The 19,973-nt window shown below is 41.5% G+C and overlaps 1 protein-coding gene across 1 annotated transcript in view; it reads left to right on the top strand.

Annotated features, from left to right (window-relative positions):
* Positions 1-45: 45 nt before the first annotated feature.
* The window catches only part of LOC101349725 (zinc finger protein 883-like), a 28,502-nt gene continuing 8,574 nt past the window's right edge, over positions 46-19,973 (top strand). The window contains 2 exon segments of the mRNA XM_023738641.1: positions 46-85; positions 7,233-7,476. Of these exon segments, the coding sequence (XP_023594409.1) occupies positions 7,474-7,476 (3 nt within the window). The 5' untranslated portion in view covers positions 46-85; positions 7,233-7,473.

Genomic DNA, 19,973 nt, shown 5'->3' with positions numbered 1-19,973 from the left:
CCGCCCCGCCCCCTGCGCAGCCCGGCTGCCCGCGCCATTTGCTGTCCGCGAGGAGATGCTCTATCTGAGCGACCATCTCCGGAGGGTGAGTGGGTGTTGTCTCTCTAGTTCAAAGCCGCACTTCCCGTCCCCTTCAGCTCCGCGTGCTCCCCGCTCGGGGTCCGGGGGTCCCTGCGGACGTTCACGTCCCCGCATCCGCCCCGCCGTTGTCCCGGATCCGCGTCCGTTTCCGGTTAGAGCAGCTCCGAGCGGGTCCGTCCGGCCTTCCCGCCTCCGGCCCGGGGACCCGCGCGCCCCCTTTCCTGTCGGAGCCCCCCACCGACCCCTCCCCACCTCGCGCCCCGAAAGGCCCCGCGGGGGTTCGTCGTCTGCGTCCCCGCCCCGTCCCCTGGGCTCGCAGGGCGGCGCCGGCCGCGCCCCACGGCCCCAGGACGCGAGTCAAAGTTTAGTTCATTCTGTCATTTTTAGTCAAATAATCTGTTTTTTTCTTTCATTCCTGAAGCTTATCATTTCTTTAAAGTTCTGTTGTTATTTACTTAATTTTTAATATGAAATTTAGGTTTCCTTTTTCCCTCTCTAGGTTTACAGATTTGAACAACAGGCTTATTTATCCCCGCCCCCCCCCCGTTTCTTTTGAAGGTCCCTGGGTGTCCCAAATGGTGTGCGCAGGTGTGCTAACCTATAGTGGTTAAGAGGTGTGGCTGCTAACCAAAATGTCGGCAGTTCGAGTCCACGTGGCGCTCTTTGGAAACCCTATGGGGCAGTTCTGCTGTGTCCTGTAGAGTCGCTATCAATCAGAATCGCCTCGAGGGCAACGGTTTTTTTTTTTTTTTTTTTTTTTTTACTAACCTAGAAAAAGGTGGTTTAAATCCACCCAGTGGCACTGGAGAAGAGAAGCCTGTGCTTTTGTAAAGATTATAGCCGAGAAAATCCTATGGAGCAGTTCTGTGCTGTAACACATGGAGTTGTCAAGAGTCCAGGCAACGTACGGTGATGGGTATTTTCTTTCTTCATTTTTTAATATTATGTTTGTAAAGATGTATTTATTTCAAGGTCACTGCTTTGACCACATCCTCTGGTTTTGAGTACTTTGATTCTTCGTGGTGACAGTTTACCAATTGTCACACAGGTTATAAAAACTTTTCCTGTAATCAGATTCTGAGTATAGAAACTGTTTTGTTTTTTGAAATGTTTAGTTTTGCTTCCATTATCTGATTTTTGTTTACTTTCATTTTCGTTTCACTGTGGCCTCCCTAGCATCGCTCTCTTTATTTTTGAGATTGTTTCACAGCTTTATTTCTAATTGAAGACAACACAATATCCAGTAGTAGGAGAATTTTTAAATACAGTAAGATAACCATCTTAATTTGGAATTAGCTGATATTTTCTGTATGACTCAATATGGGATCATGTTTGATGAATGTTCCATCAGTGTATCCAAGTGTCTTTGATAAAAGTTTAATTTGTATTCACTAATTTGTTGTTGTTAGGTTCCCACAAGTCGATTCTGACTGGTAGTGATACCATGTGACAGGGTAGAACTGCCCCATAGGGTTTTCTAGGCTGTAATCTTTATGGGAGCAGATCACCAGGTCTTGAGTTCGAACCACCAACCTTTCCTTTAGCAGCTGAGGGTTTAACCCTGTGCTAGCAGGGCTCCTTATTGCACCACCAGGGCTCCTTATTCACTAATTTACATATATTAAATCCTCAGCATGCTTACATTTTATTGCATTGTAGACATGGTGATTTCAATGGGAATTGTTTTTAATTTTTCCCTTCAAGCTTCATGATTAATCAATTTTTCTTGGAATGTTTCTATTTAGTCATGTTTGAATGTTTAGTCATGTTTGAACGTTTCTGTTTAGTCATGTTTCCAACATACATTTTTATGTACATACGTAGATATGAATGTTCTCAAGAAACAAAGCGTGCTCCTCCCCTTGTACCCTATTAAAGGCTGAGCCCAGGTCTATTCTTGGTCTCTGTGATTCTCCCCTTCTTCAGGACTCCTGTGAATCTGTGTTTAGCCTTCAAGTATGTTTACCTTTAGGCCCTGTGAATGACAAACAGTCATCTCTTTGTTTTGGGTGTTGAATGTTAAACTGCAGCTTTGTGTAGCAAAAGAAACCCCCACCTAATTTCCACACAGGTGGTCCCTCCAGCTGATCCCTCTGGGTGGCTGCGTGTTTCCTCCTGCGTGGGCTCTCATTTACCTCTTCATATTTGTCTAATATTAACACAGGCCCCAGCTCTCTAATCACATGGTGGGTCTTTCTGGCATGACCAGCTTCCACTGTGTGTCACCTCTTTAGTATAAACTATCAGGTGAGGACCAAGGAGCCCAGCACGAATCACAGAGGCAGTGCTATCACTCTGGAAATTCCAGTGGTTTAGAGGTTCCCTCCCAGGAGCCAGGACTCTCTTTGGGATTGTTGTTAGTTGCCATTGAGTCCATTCTACCTCATGGTGACCCCATGTGTGTAGACTAGAACTGCTTCATAGGGTGTTCAAGGCTGTGACCTTTCAGAAGCAGATCACCAGGCCTGTCTTCTGTGGCGCCTCTGGATGACTTCAAACCGACAACCTTCTGGCTAGTAGTTGAGCACCTAACTTTGTCCCACCCAGCTGCCCTAGAGCTGTGTTTATGTGAGATCTAATTCTTTACTACAGAAGTAAAATTTAAATATGTCCATCGTACTAAAATACTCAAAACCATGAACAGAAAACGATAATGAAAATCCAGCCAGAAAATCCATCATTTAAAGACAGCTGCTCTCAGTCTGGTTAACTGTACAGTTGGTTTGTGTGCGCTGTAGGTTTCTTTTTAAAAGGCATTTTATCATTTCATGAATTAATATTACTTATTTTTCCCATGGCCTTAAATATTTTTACACTATCATGTTAATAAGGAGCCCTGGTCATGAGATGGTTAAGAGCTCAGCTGCTAACCGAAAAGTTGGCGGTTTAACTCATCTAACTGCTCTGTGGGAGAAAAACCTGGCGATCTGCTTCCCTAAAGATTACAGCATAGAAAACCTCACGGGGCAGTTCTACTCTGTCATATGGGGTTGCTAGGAGTGAGAATCAACTGGACTGCACCTAACAATAGCAACATCGTTATGTTAACAGTAGTAAAAATAGTAATTAATTTTATGTATATGCGTATGTGTGCACCTACGTAATGACCTTTTAACTAATTCCTTGTTGGTTTTTAACTTGTTTCAAGTTTTCTCAGTTAGGAAACCCTCAACCAATGTCCTTTCAGTGGTGTCTATTTTACTTGTCTTTTTGATTCTTTGGGTTCAATTCTAGAACCCAACCACCGACATTCTGCCATTTATTAGGATGTTTGACCCAAGACAAGTTAGAGTCTGTGACATAGTTTTGTTTCTCTCTCTGGTGAGAACAGATCCTTTCTGTTAGGATCACAAGGTTAGATCCTAACATTTCTTTAAAGCCTCTTATTGACTCTCTGTCATCCTTAATTGGATGGATTGTTTCTCTGGTTCATCTGAAAGAGTATATGTCACTTGGTGGGTAGAACATAATATTTATCACTTGGTTAAAGAAAACCACTTGTTGAATTGTTTTTTCATTTGAATATTTCTTTTATCATCCACAGAAATATAAAATCCGCAGTGGATCTCATATTCTCCGTACCCCTTAAGCAATAACTCCCCATTCTCTCCTCCCTTGAGTCCTTGGTAGCAACTAATAAACTTTGGTCCTTATGCTTTAATCATAGATTAAAATTAGGGATGTATAACTTGCTGAAAATTATCTTACAGGGATCCAGCCATACCCTTACCTCAATCTAAACTGATTCATATACCTTTTGTCTCCCCTCATATTATGTGAAAATAAGAACAACCCCCACCGCACTGTGGACCCTTGGAGAAATGTATATTTCATGTTAGCTACCATTGATATACAAGGATTTGTCCCCAGAAGGAGTGTGTGTGCTTGTGTCCTGGCTGTGAGGGCTTTGTAAAGGGACATAATGTTGATGAGCTACAGGAACCTGGTCTGCCTGGGTGAGGTAGAAGTCAGGACCTGCCCTGGGATGGCTTTGCATTTTCCATGGTGAGTCTCTTGAGAGGCCCTGCCTTTCTAGACTGAGTTTCTCTTCCTTTCTTTATCGGAATGGTTGAGCTTCCTTGATTCAGAGCTGAAGAGCTTCATAATGTAGCATTTGGACTTTGACGTTCCTCTTTCTTCAGATGGTCTGCCCTGAGTTGATGGTGGTTCCAGAACTTGAGTATGCATAAAACCTGTGGCCAGCATTTCAATCATCCAGTGTCCTGGTTACTCCCCTGTGCTTTTGATTTAGTAGCTCATAGAAGAGTGCTTAGTGGTCTGCATCTTTGATATGATTCCTGAGCATTTAGAAGAGGGCAGTGGGTCCTTTAGAAAAAAACAAAAATATTGTGGTAAAATATATGTGACTAAAATTTTGCCATTTTAATCTCTTTTAAATCTACAGTTCAGTGATATTAAATATATTAATGATGTGCAACCATCTCCACCATCTAATTCCAAAAGTTTCTCATCATTTCAAACATAAAGTCAGCACTCCTTAAGCAATAACTCTTAATACCCTCCTCCCTGAGTCCCTGGTAGCCACTAACAGACTTCGGTCTCTATGCTTTTGCCTCTTCTTACTTATTTCACGTAAGTTATATTATACAATGTTTGTCCTGTTGTGTCTCACTGATTTCACTTAGCATAATGTTTTCATGGTTCAGGTTCCTAAGCATGAACAAAATTTCTCTTTCATGTTACGTGTTTTTTTTAATCCATTCATCTGTTGATGGACACTTCAGTTGTTACCACCTTTTGACTATTGTGAACAATGTAGTGAACGTTGGGTATAGAAGTACCTTTTTGAATCCCTACTTTCACATCCTTTGATTGGGTTCAGACTGCCAATTTTGGAGTAGAGTGTCTGGGTCATATCGTAATTCAATGTTTAACTTTTTGAGGAGCTGCCAGGTGTTTTCCACAGTGGTTGTGCTATTTTACATTCTCACCCACAGTGCGTGAGGGTTCCAGTTTCTCTGCATCCCCACCAACACTTGTTCTTTTCCAGTCTCTGATGTTCCCATCCTAGTGGGTGTGAAGTGGTATCTCATGTGGTTTTGATTTTCATTTCCATAGTGCCTAGATGACCCTGAGCATCTTTTCATATACTTTTTGGACGTTTGGTTATCTTCTCTGGAGAAATGTCTATTTAAGTCTCTTGACTATTTTAAAAATTTTTTTAAGTAAATCACTAGGCCTTTCTTCCTAGTTTGTGTTAGACTGGAGGCTCCCCTGAAACCTGTTCAGCGTCATAGGAACATGCAAGTCCCCACTCACAGATGAGTGGTGGCTGCACATGAGGTGTATTGGTCTAGAATTGAAGCCGGGTTTTCCGTGTGAGGGGCGTAAATTCTACCTCTGAACAATCACTGGCCCCATTTTCCATCATACTCCCACTGCCGTGGAGTCGATTCCAAGTCATAGCGACCCTGTATGACAGAGTAGAACTGCCCCATAGGGTTTCCAAGGCTGTAAATCTTTATGGAAGCAAACTGCCACATCTTTCTCCCACAGAGCGGCTGGTGGGTGGGAACCACTGACTTTTTGATTAGCAGCCGAGCGCTTTAACCATCAGGGCTTCTCCATTATCATAAGGGTAACAGTTTGACACATAACAATAACATAGACAAAGTCACTGGGTGTCATCCTTTCCCGTGTAAACAATGCAAACCTAAGAAAGAGAAAATAGGCTTTGCCCTCATCCTTCAGTCTTCCTCTTTCTCCTACAGCAGCCAGCTGCCACAGTGAGAATGCGGGGGTGTGGTGATGTAGGCAGAGCAGGCACGAAGGAGGAGCCTGGGTCACTGGTTACTTCACAGAGCGCCAGTCACATCCTGCACTGTAACCTCTGGCCTTCTTGTTATAGGAAGAGATAAAATGATAAAACTCATACTTGGTTTGGTTTTCTGGGGTCATTGGGGTGGCATCTACCTTAAGTAATAAGCCTCGCACAGGCCGGAGGCTGGGAGAGGCGAGTAGGGCCTAGCTGGACCACTGAAGCAAGCCAAGGGGTGGGGAGTGCAGACAGGCCTGGTGAGCAGGCTGGATTAGGCCATCCCTGATAGAATGTTCCTTCCTTCAGTTACAGGCTCCAGAGCAGTGAGTATTTGGATGTGGATACCACAGGGGTCTTGTGAAAATGTGGATTTTTAGCTTGATATGGGCTTGAGATTCTCTATAACAAACAAGCTCCCAGTTTATGCTGAAAATAACTATTATAGAAATAGAATGTGAGTTAAAACCAGAGAATGCTGTTAGAGAAATTGATAACAGGGTGGGTAATGCTTAAAGAGCAGTCATTGGTATACAGATCATACAAGAGAGAAGAAAGGGAGAAAACATTGACACAGAGACCAAGAAATAAGACAGTAGGTGTCAGCTGGGTGAGGTATAGGGGAGGAAAGAAATGGGAATGGATGTGGGGGACTGCCCCTTAGAGAAAACTTAGTGATTTTCTGATTTATTGGTTGATTGATTATTGTAAGGTTGAAAGAGAATGTTTCCAGATTTCTGGAAAGACGAGTGGTTTCATGGATAGTGAAGGAAAAAAAAATTAAAAATTCAAGGGGAAGAAATAAATGTTAGTTGGAAAAACAACAGGAAAAATACTGGTCACATATTACCATGGTATAAATGTAATCAAAGTTTTAAAAAAAGCACAACGGAAGAGTTTCAGCCACCCATAATTACAGATCAGTGACCCATGATGAGTTCATTGGCTTGAATTAAAAAAATACATTCTCCTGAAAGTTCACTAATGTTGATATCTAATAAAGGTGTTTAGGTTCTACAAAGATGAACCCTTAACTTCATAGGTGAACCCTCAACCTAAGCTTTGAACTCCCGACACCCTGGAGGACTCCAGGTTCACGTGTTCCAGCCTGGGCAGGCCTGGGTACATCTCGTGCTCTGAGATGAGGAAGCCCCTCCTTCTGTGACATTGTGGACAGAGGAAGAGGCCTGTGGAGCTGCATGAAGAATGCAAGTGTGTGCTCTGGAAGGCTGGAGCAGGATCTGCCTTAAGTACAGATGCCCTCAGAGTGGAGCATGGCCTTGAGCCTGGGGGGAAGCGCTGTCCAGGGAAGAGCGGAAGACCAAGAACCTGTCACTTCCTCGTTACTCACCACTGTCTCCTTCTTCCATTTCAGGTCCAGGTGTGGCCCTGGGAGAGTTAGTCCAACCTAGGTAGCTGGGGATGGAGAGCAAACTTGCACATCCAAGCAATCACAAGTAAGGATTTTAATTGCTGTGACTGGTGTGTGGACCAAACATCATTCATCTGCCTCCAAACTGCCTAGTGACTGCTTCACCTGTCATCCGTCTTTCTGAAGTGGCTTCTTGGGCTTAGAGAGCAGATTCACTTAGACTTCTAGAAGCTGGAGCCAGGAAATGGTGCGTACTACAGAGAACTGGGGTACTGTTACCCTAAGGGGTGAGGCCGGATATGAATTGTTGGGGTAGTGTGTGCTTAGGCCTTGAGGTTCCTCAGTCAGGTAAATAGGTGGCTAAGGAGACCATGGAACTGAGCCCTAAGAGGCATCCAGGTGCCCTGCTCTGCTGTCACTGAGTCCTTCCTCTACACACGTGGATTTTGAAGCCTTGGATACCTGGGGCCAGCTTCTTTCTGTGACTCTAACGCATCATGGGGCGTTAACAACCCCGTCCTGGGCCTTGGTTCTCTGTGTTGAATGACCAAATCTGCTGACCAGAGTCTGAAGACGGAGCAGCTCTGGCTGAGGAGACCGAGCCCCAGATCCTCCAGAGCCATCCTTGTCCCTCTGCACACAGTTTTCTTGGCTTCCCCGAGACACTGGAGCCTTTTCTGTGTAGTTCTGTAACTGCAGCTCCACCTCTCAGTGTGTAATGTGGTGAAAAACTGGGGAGAGAGTTCGTAGCAAAAGGCCCTGACTGTTAGTGGGGTCCTGGGTGGGGTTTGGTCCTGTCATGAACTCACCAGTGAAATGAGTCAAAGGACAGTGAGTCCAGCTGGATCATGTGTGGGGTCTCCAGATCCATCCTTCTTCGAGGGATGCTCTTTGAGGCTTTCCGGTGTGTGGGAAGCATGTTTCCCCAGTTTGTGTCTTTGTCCTCCCACCCGTCTCTGCCTAGAGCTGGTAGTGAGTCCCTGTAATTTTCAACAGCTCTCCACAGTTTGAGATAACCAAAACCAGACCTGTTGCTGTCGATTCCAAGTCATAGCGATCCTATAGTACAGAGTAGAACTGCCCCATATGGTTTCCAAGGAGCGCCTGGTGGATTCGAACTGCCAGCCTTTTGGTTAGCAGCCATAACTCTTAACCACTACGCCACCAGGGTTTCCATAGTCTCGAATGGAAATCTAAAATAAAAGTGTTCTTTTTTGCTAGGCAAGCTCAACAGATGAGATGGTGTATTTAACTTCTTAGGTTTACAGTTTCCATTGGAAGCAAATTTCTAGATCAGTTTATGTTTCTACTGAGAATTTTCAGTTTAATGGATATAAACTTCTCAAACACTGAGACATGCCTATTTTAAGTGATGTAAGTAAAAATTCAAAAGTAAAACACGTTATTTCTCCTACTTTGTTACACAAAAGGTAGGTTGGAATTTACACTTGCTTTTTAATTAACACATTTCCCTAAAATTTTTATAACAATAGAGAACTTAAATCTAACGTCTTGTAATATTGTGATGGTTGATCTTTGTTTATTGTTTTGACCATACCGCCACGAATGGACACTTGTGTCCACTGTTTTACAAAGCTTACTCTAGGGAATATAAATGTAAATTTCTAAGATCCAGGTATCAAACGTTGAGACATACAAGCGCTTCTGAACTAAGACAAGTTAAAAGGAAGGAGTTTTCACATGACTATGTGAAATTATATGACAGTTATATTTCTTTCATGTTTGAAACCATTGTTTTAAGCTGTTATTGTCAACTATATCATCAACTAGGAGTGCATAAACTATTGGTTGTATACTTTAAATAATAGGAATCTAAATGCTTGATAATAAATAGACCTCTCAGTTTTTATGGCCTTCCAGTGTGTCTCACCCTGATGTCATCTGCCTCCTGCCCGGAAATTATTGCTATTTACATTTGAGAAGTTTATTATTATTACAATTGTTATTTCTATTATTATAACTTCGTTGCCCAAGTCTTTTTTTTTTTAATAACATTTTTTTTTTCAGTGAACGTTTACACAGCAATTTAGGTTCCCATTGAACAATTTCTATGCAAATTGTTCAGTGACATTGGTTACCTTCTTCACAATTTGTGAACATTCTGAGTATTTCTGTTCTGGTTGTTCCCTTCCCATCAGTCTATTTTCCCTGCCCCCTTACAATCTTATCTTTGCTTTAAAATAATTGTTGACCACTTGGTCTCATATAGCTGGTATTTTTAATGGAGCACAGTACTCAAAGGTGATACTCTTTATCTGTGAGCCAATATGTTATGTAGCTAAAAGGTGACCTCGGACTGGTTTCGATTTAAGGTTGAAAGAATATCTCAGGGCAACATTCTTGGGGAATCATCCAGTCTCAGCCTGTCCAGTAAGGCTGTTTTATTTTTGTTGTTGTTTAGTTGGGTTTTTTTTTTAGGAATTTGAGATTCTGTTCCACATTTTTCTTCCATTTTATCAGGGTCTATGGATTGTAACGCTGATTAGAATGGTCGGTAGTGGTAGCTAAAGTACTATCTCATCTAGTTTTTCTGGTCTCAGGGTAAATGAGGCTGTGGTTCATGTAGACTGTCCTGTAGACTAATTTCTTATTTGAATCTTTGGTTTCCTTTTCTCTTGCTGGAGAGGAATAGAGAACAATAGTTGTGTGTTAGATGGTGGCTCAGGAGCTTTTAAGACCCCAGTCACTTCTCACCAAACTAAGATATAGAACATAAACTTTATGAACTATATTATGCCAGTTGACCAAGATGTCCCACAGCACTATGGTCCTAATCGTTCAAACCCAGGAAACCAGTCCCTTGGGGTGTTTGCTTACATCTAAGAAGTATTGCTAATAGGACACTGAAGTCTTAATCTGTAATGTCTGTGTTGTTTAGTTTTACCTCTTCTGAGCTTTCTGTAAAGTTAATTTTACCTGTGTCTGGGTTCTTCTATGACTTGTTTTCGTCAGAATGCTTTTGAGTTTAATACATCCTGGTGTCTGTTGGTCTAGTCTACTCATCTTGCTATGTATGCAGGCTACCATTGTATGAATGAGCCAGAATTTACCTGCCTGTTGTAGAGCTTACAAGACTTGTGTGGTTCAGGTGTAACCCTTGCTCTTGTGAATATTGCTGCTCATATTCTCTTCATTCTCTTTCCAAACTCTCAAGTGCTCTTGCACTGTCATTCTCTAGTGAGGGAAAATCTCTGAGTTGCACATCATAGCGAAGTTCAAATTTACTAAAAGAGATGATGTGTTTTGCAAATTTTCCCTGCCACAAAATATGCATATATATCTTATTTTTCGCATCTGCTTATTGGAGCCCTGGGGGCGCAGTGGTTAAGAGCTCTACGGTAACCATCAGGTCGGCAGCTTGGATCTACCAGCGCTCCTTCAAAACCCTATGTGACAATTCTACTCTGTCCTGTAGGGTTGCTATGAGTCGGAATCGACTCGACGGCAGTGGTTTTTTCCTTTGTTTCTTTTATCTAATGAAGTAATTTTTGCTCATATAATCAGTGTATAAAGTGGTACCTTACCTTGATTTTATTGTTTAGGTACTTTACACTACTTCACTACCGAAGACTGCATATCTCCCGCTGTTAACTTATATCTCATTACTTTTTAGGGTGACCCGGTGGTTAAGAGCTCTGCTGCTCTTAACAGTTCGCGTCCACCAACCCCTTCTTAGAAACTCTATGAGGCAGTTCTACTCTGTCCTATAGAGTCGCTGTGAGTCGGAATCGACTCAACAGCAATGGATTCGGGTTTTTTTTTTAATAAGCTTTGGAAGTTTTCCCCTAGTATGTAACTTACCTTCTCACTCATTTTTCCTGCCCTTTGATGAATTGCTGTGAATTTTAATATAGTTGAGTTTGTCAGTCTTTTCCCTTTTGTCTTGATGTTCTTATTTAAGACTTTTTTCTTTATTCTGTGTTGTAAGATCACTTGTTTATAACTTCTGAAAGTGTTACAATTTTCCATTCTCATAATTAAAGCTGATCTACATGGAATTGATTTTTGCGTATGGAATGCATAAGAATAGACTATTCCAATTAGATAATTATTTGATAAACAACAAACATTTTCCTTCTACTTGATTCTAACTCATGGAGACCCCATGTGTTTCAGAGTAGAACTGCACTCTATAGGATTTTCAATGACTGATTTTTGGAAAGTAGACCACCAGACTTTTCTTTCAACCTCCAGCCTTTTGCACAGTAGCTGAGCACTTAATCTTTTACACAACCCGAGGACTCCAATTAGTTGATTATCCCCCACATATTAAATTGTGAGTGCCTTCTACCACTGCCCTGCAGAGCTTACTGTGTCAACTTTCTATAGGTATTGGTGAGCCTTTTCTGGGATGTTTATTTTTGTCGGTCTATTATGTATTTTTATAACGATATTATTGTGTTTAATATAGCTATCTTTGTAAAATATATGTGAATACAGTTATATGTATGTTATATGTGGAGAAGCCCAGGCCTTATTCTTTAGAATATCTTAGGTATTTTGGACATTTACAGTTACATATACGTTTTTAAAGAATTTTGGTGAAGTTCAAAAAAAATAAAATTGGAATTCTATGGAAGTGCATTGAAAATGATCTGTTTATGGAGAACAGTTGTCTGAGTGTGCACTATGTTTTCACTTATTTCAGTCTATTTGTGTGTCATTTAATAATGTTTTATAATTTTTTCATTAGGATCTGTTATTAATTATACTCCTGTTGGATATGTTTTATCCTGACTAAAAATATATGAATCTTTTTAAAATTAATTTCTCAACTGCTTGTTGCTAGTGTATATAAATGAAATATTTAAAATAATCCTTACTTTGGTATTTATTTTTTAATCTGAAAACTCTCAGCACTACAATTATCTGTACTATCCTTGGGAGTTCTACATATACAGTTATTTAACCTGAAAGTATAGATTGGGGTGTTTTTTGTTCTTAACATTCTTACTTCTTTACCTTCTTTCTTTTTTTTTTTAGTATGTACTGGCTATAATCTCTATGATAACATTAAATAGGAATGGAATGATGGATACCCTTTTTTTTAACCTGCTTTTACTAGAAAAGTGTTGACGTTTTCTGCATGTCCGTGCTTTGCTGTACAGTTTTTGTCGTCATTTGTCATCATTTCTTATCTGATTATGGCCAAAACCTATAACATGGCTCCCAGCTTTTACATTTGCCCCCACACATAGGTTATTTAAGAGCTGTCATATCATTTTCCATCTCTGATCAAAGGCATAAAATTCCTCTGCATTTCACTCAGATGAGAAGCCAGAGTCTTTTCAGAAGCCAGGACTTTCTCCAGAACATGATATGCCCACTGGCTCCAGTCACCTCTCCAAATTCCTCTACTGTTACTCTCCAGCACACTGCTTTGGTCATGCTAGCATTTGGGTCTCCCTAAAACATACCAGGCACACTCCCACCTGGTGGCCTGTGCTCTGGCGTTTCCTCCTCCTGGAAGTCTATTCTCAGCTGTCCCTTTGGTAATTCTTTCGCATCTTTCAAGTCTTAGCTCTGATCATTGTTTTCAGTGAATTCAGTTAATTAGGATATTGAGGTCTCAGGGTAAATGACTGCCACCGAAACTGGAGGGACACATAGGCTCTCTGCTCCTGGGCTTCTGCTCTGGAATGATTCTCTGTATCTGCCTATGAGTCCCTCCAGTTTTGAGGACAGTCGTTTTTCTATGACCTCAAACTCTTGGTTCAGTATGTTCAGCTTTTTTCTTGAGGATGGGAGTGATGACTTCCAAGCTCTTTACTTATTGGCCTAAAACCTGAAAATCTTCATTTGTTTTGTATCATTACTGTTGTCTGTTTACTTTTACTTTCTTGATAGTATTTATTCATGTTGCTTTTATTCTTCCACTGCTCCAGTTTACATGTTTATCCTTTGCTAATGACTTTTTTGTGAATATCCAGTGTATTTTCTCTTTCCAACCCATGAAGTTCAGTGGGATTCCTTCACTGCCATACTTCTACATTGAAAGTTGTTGAAGTCAATGAGCATCTGAAGTATATATGTGTTTGCAAAATCATCACATAGCACTTCCATGTTTTTAGAATTAAAAATTAATTTTTCTTCTCAAGCCAGGTTTTACTAGGTTGTGTTTCCTAAAACGATTATTTTGCTTTTCCCTGCATTAACTCACTAAATGTAAATATGCTTCTGTTACTGCTTATCCCCTGGCCGTGCTGCATTTTTTATACAACTTACCACCATGCAATATTATGTTGTTAGTTGTTCTCTTAGTTATCTAGTGCTGCCATAACAGAAATGCCACAAGTGGGTGGCTTTAATGAACAGAAATTTTTTGTTTTACAGTTTAGGGGGCTAGAAGTCTGAATTGAGGGTGTAAGCTCCAGGGGAAGTCTTTCTGTCTCTGTGAACTCTGGGGGAAGGCCCTTGTCATCAGTATTCCCCTGGTCTAGGAGCTTCACAGTGCAGGGACCCCAGTTCCAAAGGACATACTCTGCTCCTGGCTCTTCTTGCTTGGTGACAGGAACTCCTCTCCCCTGCTCACTTCTCTCTTTTATATCTCAAAAGAGATTGACCAAAGATAACAATGTAATTTTCTAGATTTTGTCCTGTTTCATTAACATAACTGTCTCTAATCTTATCATCATTAACATCTTAGAGGTTAGGATTTACAACACATAGGTAATTACTTCAGATCACAACCACACAATACTAGGAATCATGGCCTAGCCAAGTTGACACACATTTTTTGGTGGCACAATTCCATCCGTAACAGTTGTTGTGGAGTCAATTTTGACTCGTAGCGACCTCTTTGTGTGCAGTGTTCCATAGGGTTTTCAAGCCTCTGATCTATCAGAGCAGACTGCCAAACCTGTCTTCCAAGGAATCTCTGGGTGACTTTGAACCAGCAGCCTTTTGACTAGCAGCAAAGCGCTTACTACTTGCACCACCCGGGGAACTTGACATATTTTGTTTATTCCCAACCTCCAAAGAAGTCATGATTCTTGTGTATCTGGATATTTCTCGTTTGTTCAGTGCTGTATCTGTTTTGCCTGTGTGAAGTAGGCTTTGTGTCAATATTAAATGAATGACAGAGCCAGATGTAAGGGTGTGGTGCAGTGAATTAACATGGCCCTTCTATTATAACCGCAACCAAATGATTGGGTGCGACCATGGTAATCCCCTAATGAGGGGATTTGTCAGCTTTGCCATCCTGCTAGGCTTAAAATGAGCCATACCGGAGGTGCAAAGGTAGGATCTCACCACCACCAAAGAAGTAGAAGCAGGAGTGGAGTGTGTTATTTGGACCTGGGCTCTTGGTGCTGAGACCTTCCTAGACTCGGGAGACAGAGAGAGAGTTGTAACAGTGAAGAAGGCAAGATGGTGAGAAGTAGCAGCAGAGGAATGACGACAGCAGAGGCAGCAGAACCAGAAAACTGGCAGGAGACCAACGAGATGGCATGGTGGGCTTCCTAGCCCACAGAGCAAGAAAGCTGAGTACCTCTGAGCAGGAGGCTTGCAGGTGGAATAGGGTGCCTCCTGGCAATTGGTGGAGCTAGGTTTGCTGACCCAGAAAGCTAGAGCTGAGCGCCTTCAGGCCAAGGCTTCCTGGCAGACTAGGGTGCCTCAGAGCACTTACTGGAAGAGCTAAAAGAGCTTTGTAACACTTGCCTGAGCAGGACAGGGGACAAGGGGCCAGAGAAAGGTGGGCTGGCGGGCACAGCTGAGAAGAGACTGTCATGATGGAAGAACTGTATCTCGAGCCTTCCTGAACCTGGGTCATAACCAGTTACTTCTCTAATAATCCCCACAATCATGAGTGTTGTCTGAATTCCATGTGGCCATTGCAATGAATTACCGAATTCAGAAGTAAAGATGGCAGAGAGAAGAGGCATGTCTGACCTCCACCACTTAGGAATCAGCCTTGGGGTGTTCTTGATTCTCATTCCTCCTTGTGAAGTTAGAGGAGGTCAGACACTGCCTCTGCCACGACATTACCAAAGGCCTGAAGGGAAGTAGTCTTGACTGAGACACTGGGCTTTGCCAGGAGAAGATCCAGGTTGTCTGAATAGAATATGTTTCCTTTGTCTCCTGTCCCCACTGCCCAGGAGGCTCCAGATCATCCATGAAATTGAGGATTAACAGCCAGAATAACAAGAAAACTGTAGGCATATGCACAGAAACGTAGTCATCAGAAATTTAGTCTTCAGCATATTGACCCGCATCCTGACCCTGGCTCATCAGTGTACTTTTTGGTTAACCTTGAGCAAGGGATTGCTTGTAACTTTCCTCACTATAACTCATTTGAAGGGATATCTGCTTAGGAGAGGCATGAGGAATAATGAGCTAGTGTGCTGAAAGCTTTTTGAAAATCTTCTCAAGTATTTTATTTGCTCACTGAATGCAATATTTTATTATGAATATGTTGTAGAAATGGAAGTTAGGGTTTTTGATGACTTTAAAATATGTAACCTGGAAGGTAGGCCCAAGATAGAGGAGTAGTCAGACGCTTTGGTGGACCCTTTTGCAAAAAAGACCTGAAAAAAATAAGAGAATCAGTTATATGTGACAGTCTAGGAGCCTTGAACATCTAAGGCAAAGTTGAACGGGACTGAGTGGCAAGGGGAGGGGGAGATGTTTCAGAAGCAGCAAGGAGTTACCAGACCTGACCCTGGGAGAGCCTGAGCCCTTCAGGCCTGATCCGCTCATGGGTGAGCGGTAAGGCAGGCAAGCAGCAGCACTTGGGAGGTGTATTCCGCACTGGGAGAGACCCAGCTGCAGAGAGTCTGCTCGGCTACCCAGAACCAGTGAGAAGCAGCTGTAGATCTGTGAAAGATAAGTACTTGCATACAGCCTACCATGCGAATCAAAAACACCCCCTTTAAGGAAAAACCTCTCTCCCATTTACCTCCCTGTTCTGCACTGGGTCCCAGACCTGCTTCAGCAATCACAGTCGCCTGGGCTGGAAGTTAGGATATGTCACACGCCCTGAGCCACTCTCCTGGACTTGGAGAGTGAACAGATTAACAAACAGGAACAAATAAACTGCTGGCTCCCCTAAGCCAGGAACCCAGGGTACGCCCAGGTCCTTTGCCTAGGCACAGGCATAAGGGATCCACAGACTTTGAGTTCCTTTCCCCCTGTAGAGACTTGTGTGGGCCCATCTCAATAGCGTAGGCTCTCGTTACTGCAATATAACAGTATATACCTGAAGTCTAACTTCAACTGTTTCAGCTGTGAAGTGGCAGGTTTGTGACATTTGACGCTGCCCATTAAGCAGGGTGTTTATCTTCCCACATCAGGGACCTGGGGACTGGTGGCTCCACCCATGCCACCTACCCACGTGCAATAGGGGCCCAAGCATAAGAGGTACCCCCAGTCCTTAATAACCAACAGCATTGGGTGCTCATAGTCTGGCTGCAAAACCCACCCACTTACACGGTCTAGGGAACAGGGACACGCCTTCCTCCTGGACAGTTAGGGATGGCCGTCAGCCCCCTGCCTTGCTCAGATTGTGTCCTGCTGCAACCAGATGCCTGTGCCTACATTAATCACCCATGCATGTCTAGGACTGTAGGTGAGAGCCTACACTACACACTGTCTACCTGGGCACCTGAGCTGAATCCATACAGAAGGAGTGGGCAGACTCCTGAGCTCACATACCTAGTAACAGATCTGACCACTTGGTGACATTAGAGGTTCAAAGTTGCCAATAATCAAACTAGCTCATACGAGCAACCTATTTGGGCATTATCAAAACAAAACAAGAAACTAGGACAGTAAGCAAACAAATACAATAAGTTATTGATGGCTTGGAGACAACAGTCAACATCAGATCACATAAAGAGACAATCCATGATGGCATCAGCAAGCTCCCAAAATAAAGTGGCTAGAAATTTTCTAGAGAAGGAAAATTTCTTGGAGTTACTGGAGGCAGAATACAAAAGATTAAAGTAGAGAACTCTTTCAAGAGATTAGGAAGGAAATTAAGCAAACCACAGAACATGCAATAGAGGAAATTTCAAAGATTCAGAGAAGAGAATAATGACAAATTTAACAGGCTGCAAGAATCCATAGACAGCAATCGGAAATCCAGAAAGTTAACAATAAAATTTCAGAATTAGACAACTCAGTAGAAAGTCATAGGAGCAGAATTGAGGCAATGGAAGTCAGAATTAATGAGATTGAAGATAAAGCACTTGATACCAAATTATTTGAGGAAAAATCAGATAAAAGGATTAAAAAAATGAAGAAATCTTAAGAATTATGTGGGATTCTATCAAGAGGAATAACCTACGAATTATTGGAGTATCAGAATGGGGGGGGGATAACAGAAAATACAGAGAGAATTGTTGGAAGATTTGTTGCAGAAAACACTGATGTCGTGAAAGATGACGAGCTGTCTATCCAGGATGCTCATTGAACCCCACATAAGGTAGATCCCAAAAGAAAGTCACCAAGACATAATTAAACTTGCCAAAATCATAGGAAAAGAGAGAATTTTAAGAGTGGCTAGGGATAAACGAAAAGTCATCTACAAAAGAGAGTCAATAAGAATAAGCTCGGACTACTCAGCAGAAACCATAATAAGAATAAGCTCAGAGTACTCAGCAGAAACCATGCAGGCAAGAGGGCAATGGTATGACATATATAAAACCTTGAAGTAAAAAAACTGCCAGCCAAGAATTATATATCCAGCAAAACTGTCTCTCAAATATAATGAAGAAATTAGGGCATTTCCAGGTAAACAAAAGTTTAGGGAATTTGGAAAAACCAAAACTACAAGAAATACTAAAGGGAGTCCTCCAGTTAGAAAATCAATAAAATCACATAGCAACCCAAGATGAGAACACAGGACAGAACAACCGGATATCAACCCAGATAGGGAAGGCACAAAAATAAAGCTACAACACTGAAAATAGGGAAACAGATGTCCCTATGTAAAATATGACAACATTGAAACAAAAAAGAGGGGCTTAAAAAATGTAGACATAGAATTTGCATATGGAGAGGAAGTCAAAGCAATATAAAGAAACAAAAGACTGGTATAGACTTAGAAAAATAGGGGTAAATATTAAGGTAACCACAAAGGAAACTAACAATCTTACAAATCAAAATAAAAAACTAGAAAAATACAAAGACTCAGCAAAGTCAACAACAATGAAAAATATGAAAATACGTAAAGAAAAACGAGTTACCACAGAAAATTAAGTGGTACAAAGAAACTGAACAACACACAAAAAATGACATAAAAATGACAGCACTAAACACATACCTAGCAATAATTGTGCCAAATGTAAATGGACTAAATGCACCAATAAAGAGAGACTGGCAGATTGGTTAAAAGATATGATCCTTCTTTATGCTGCATACAAGAGACATATCTTAGACTTAAAGGCACAAACTAAAACTCAAAGGTTGGAAAAAATAAGCAGGCAACACTCAAGAGCAGGAGTGGCAATATTAATCTGACAAAATAGACTTTAAAGTAAAATCCACCACAAAGGATAAGGAAGGACAGTATATAAGGATTAGAGGGGTCAATACACCAGGAGGACATAACTATAATAAATATTTATGTACCCAATGACGGCTCCAAAATACATATATTGTAACAGCCCTGAAAAGAGAGACAGCTCCACAATAGTAGTAGTAGACTTCAACCCACCACTTTAGATGAAAGAGAGAACATCCAGAAAGAAGCTCAACAAAGACACGGAAGAGCTAAATACTACAATCAACCAACTTGTCTCATAGACATATACCGAACACTCCACCCAACAGCAGCCAAGTATACTTTCTTTTCCAGTGCACATGGAACATTCTCTAGACTAGACCACATATTAGGCCATAAAGCAAGCTTTCACAAAATCAAAAGCATCGAAATATTACAAAGCATCTTTTCTGACCATGAAGCCATAAAAGTGGAAATCAACAACACAAAAAGCAAGGAAAAAAAATCACAAACATGGAAACTGAACAACACCTTGCTCAATAACTACTGGGTTATAAAAGAAATTAAGCATAGAATAAAGAAATTCGTAGAGTCAAACGAGAATGAAAACACATCCTACCAGAACCTTTGGGACACAGCAAAAGCAGTGCTCTGAGGTCACTTTATAGCAATAAATGCACACATCTAAAAAGAAAGGGCCAGAATCAAAACATTAACCCTACAACTGGAACAAGTAGAAAGCAGCAATTGAAGTCCTCAGGCACCAGAAGAAAGGAAATAAAAAGAGCAGAATTAAATGAAATAGACAATAGAGAAACAGTTGAAAGAGTTAACAAGACCAAAACCTGGTTCTTTGAAAAGATCAACAAAATTGATAAACCGTTGGCCAAACTGAGAAAAGAAAAGCAGGAGAGGAAGCAGATAACACATATAAGAAATGAGATGGGTGATATCACAACAGACCCAACTGAAATTCAAAGGATCATAACAAAAAAAAATTGTACTCTTAACAAATTTAGAAATCTACAGGAAATGGAGAAATTTCTAGAAACTCACTACCTACCTAAACTAACACAGAAGTAGAACAACTAAATAAACGCATAACAGAAGAAAAGATTGGAAAGGTAATTTAAAAACTCCCAACAAAAAAACCCCTAGCCCCTGTGGGGACCATGGTCTCAGGGAACATCTAGCTCAATTGGCATGACACAGCTTATAAAGACAATGTTCTACATTCTACCTTGGTGAGTAGTGTCTGGGGTCTTAAAAGCCTGTGAGCG

Source organism: Trichechus manatus, unplaced genomic scaffold (genome assembly GCF_000243295.1).
Source record: "Trichechus manatus latirostris isolate Lorelei unplaced genomic scaffold, TriManLat1.0 scaffold00120, whole genome shotgun sequence".
Taxonomy (NCBI): Eukaryota; Metazoa; Chordata; class Mammalia; order Sirenia; family Trichechidae; genus Trichechus; species Trichechus manatus.
Note: the sequence above shows the minus strand (reverse complement) of the source record. Positions and strands in the feature narration are given on the sequence as shown.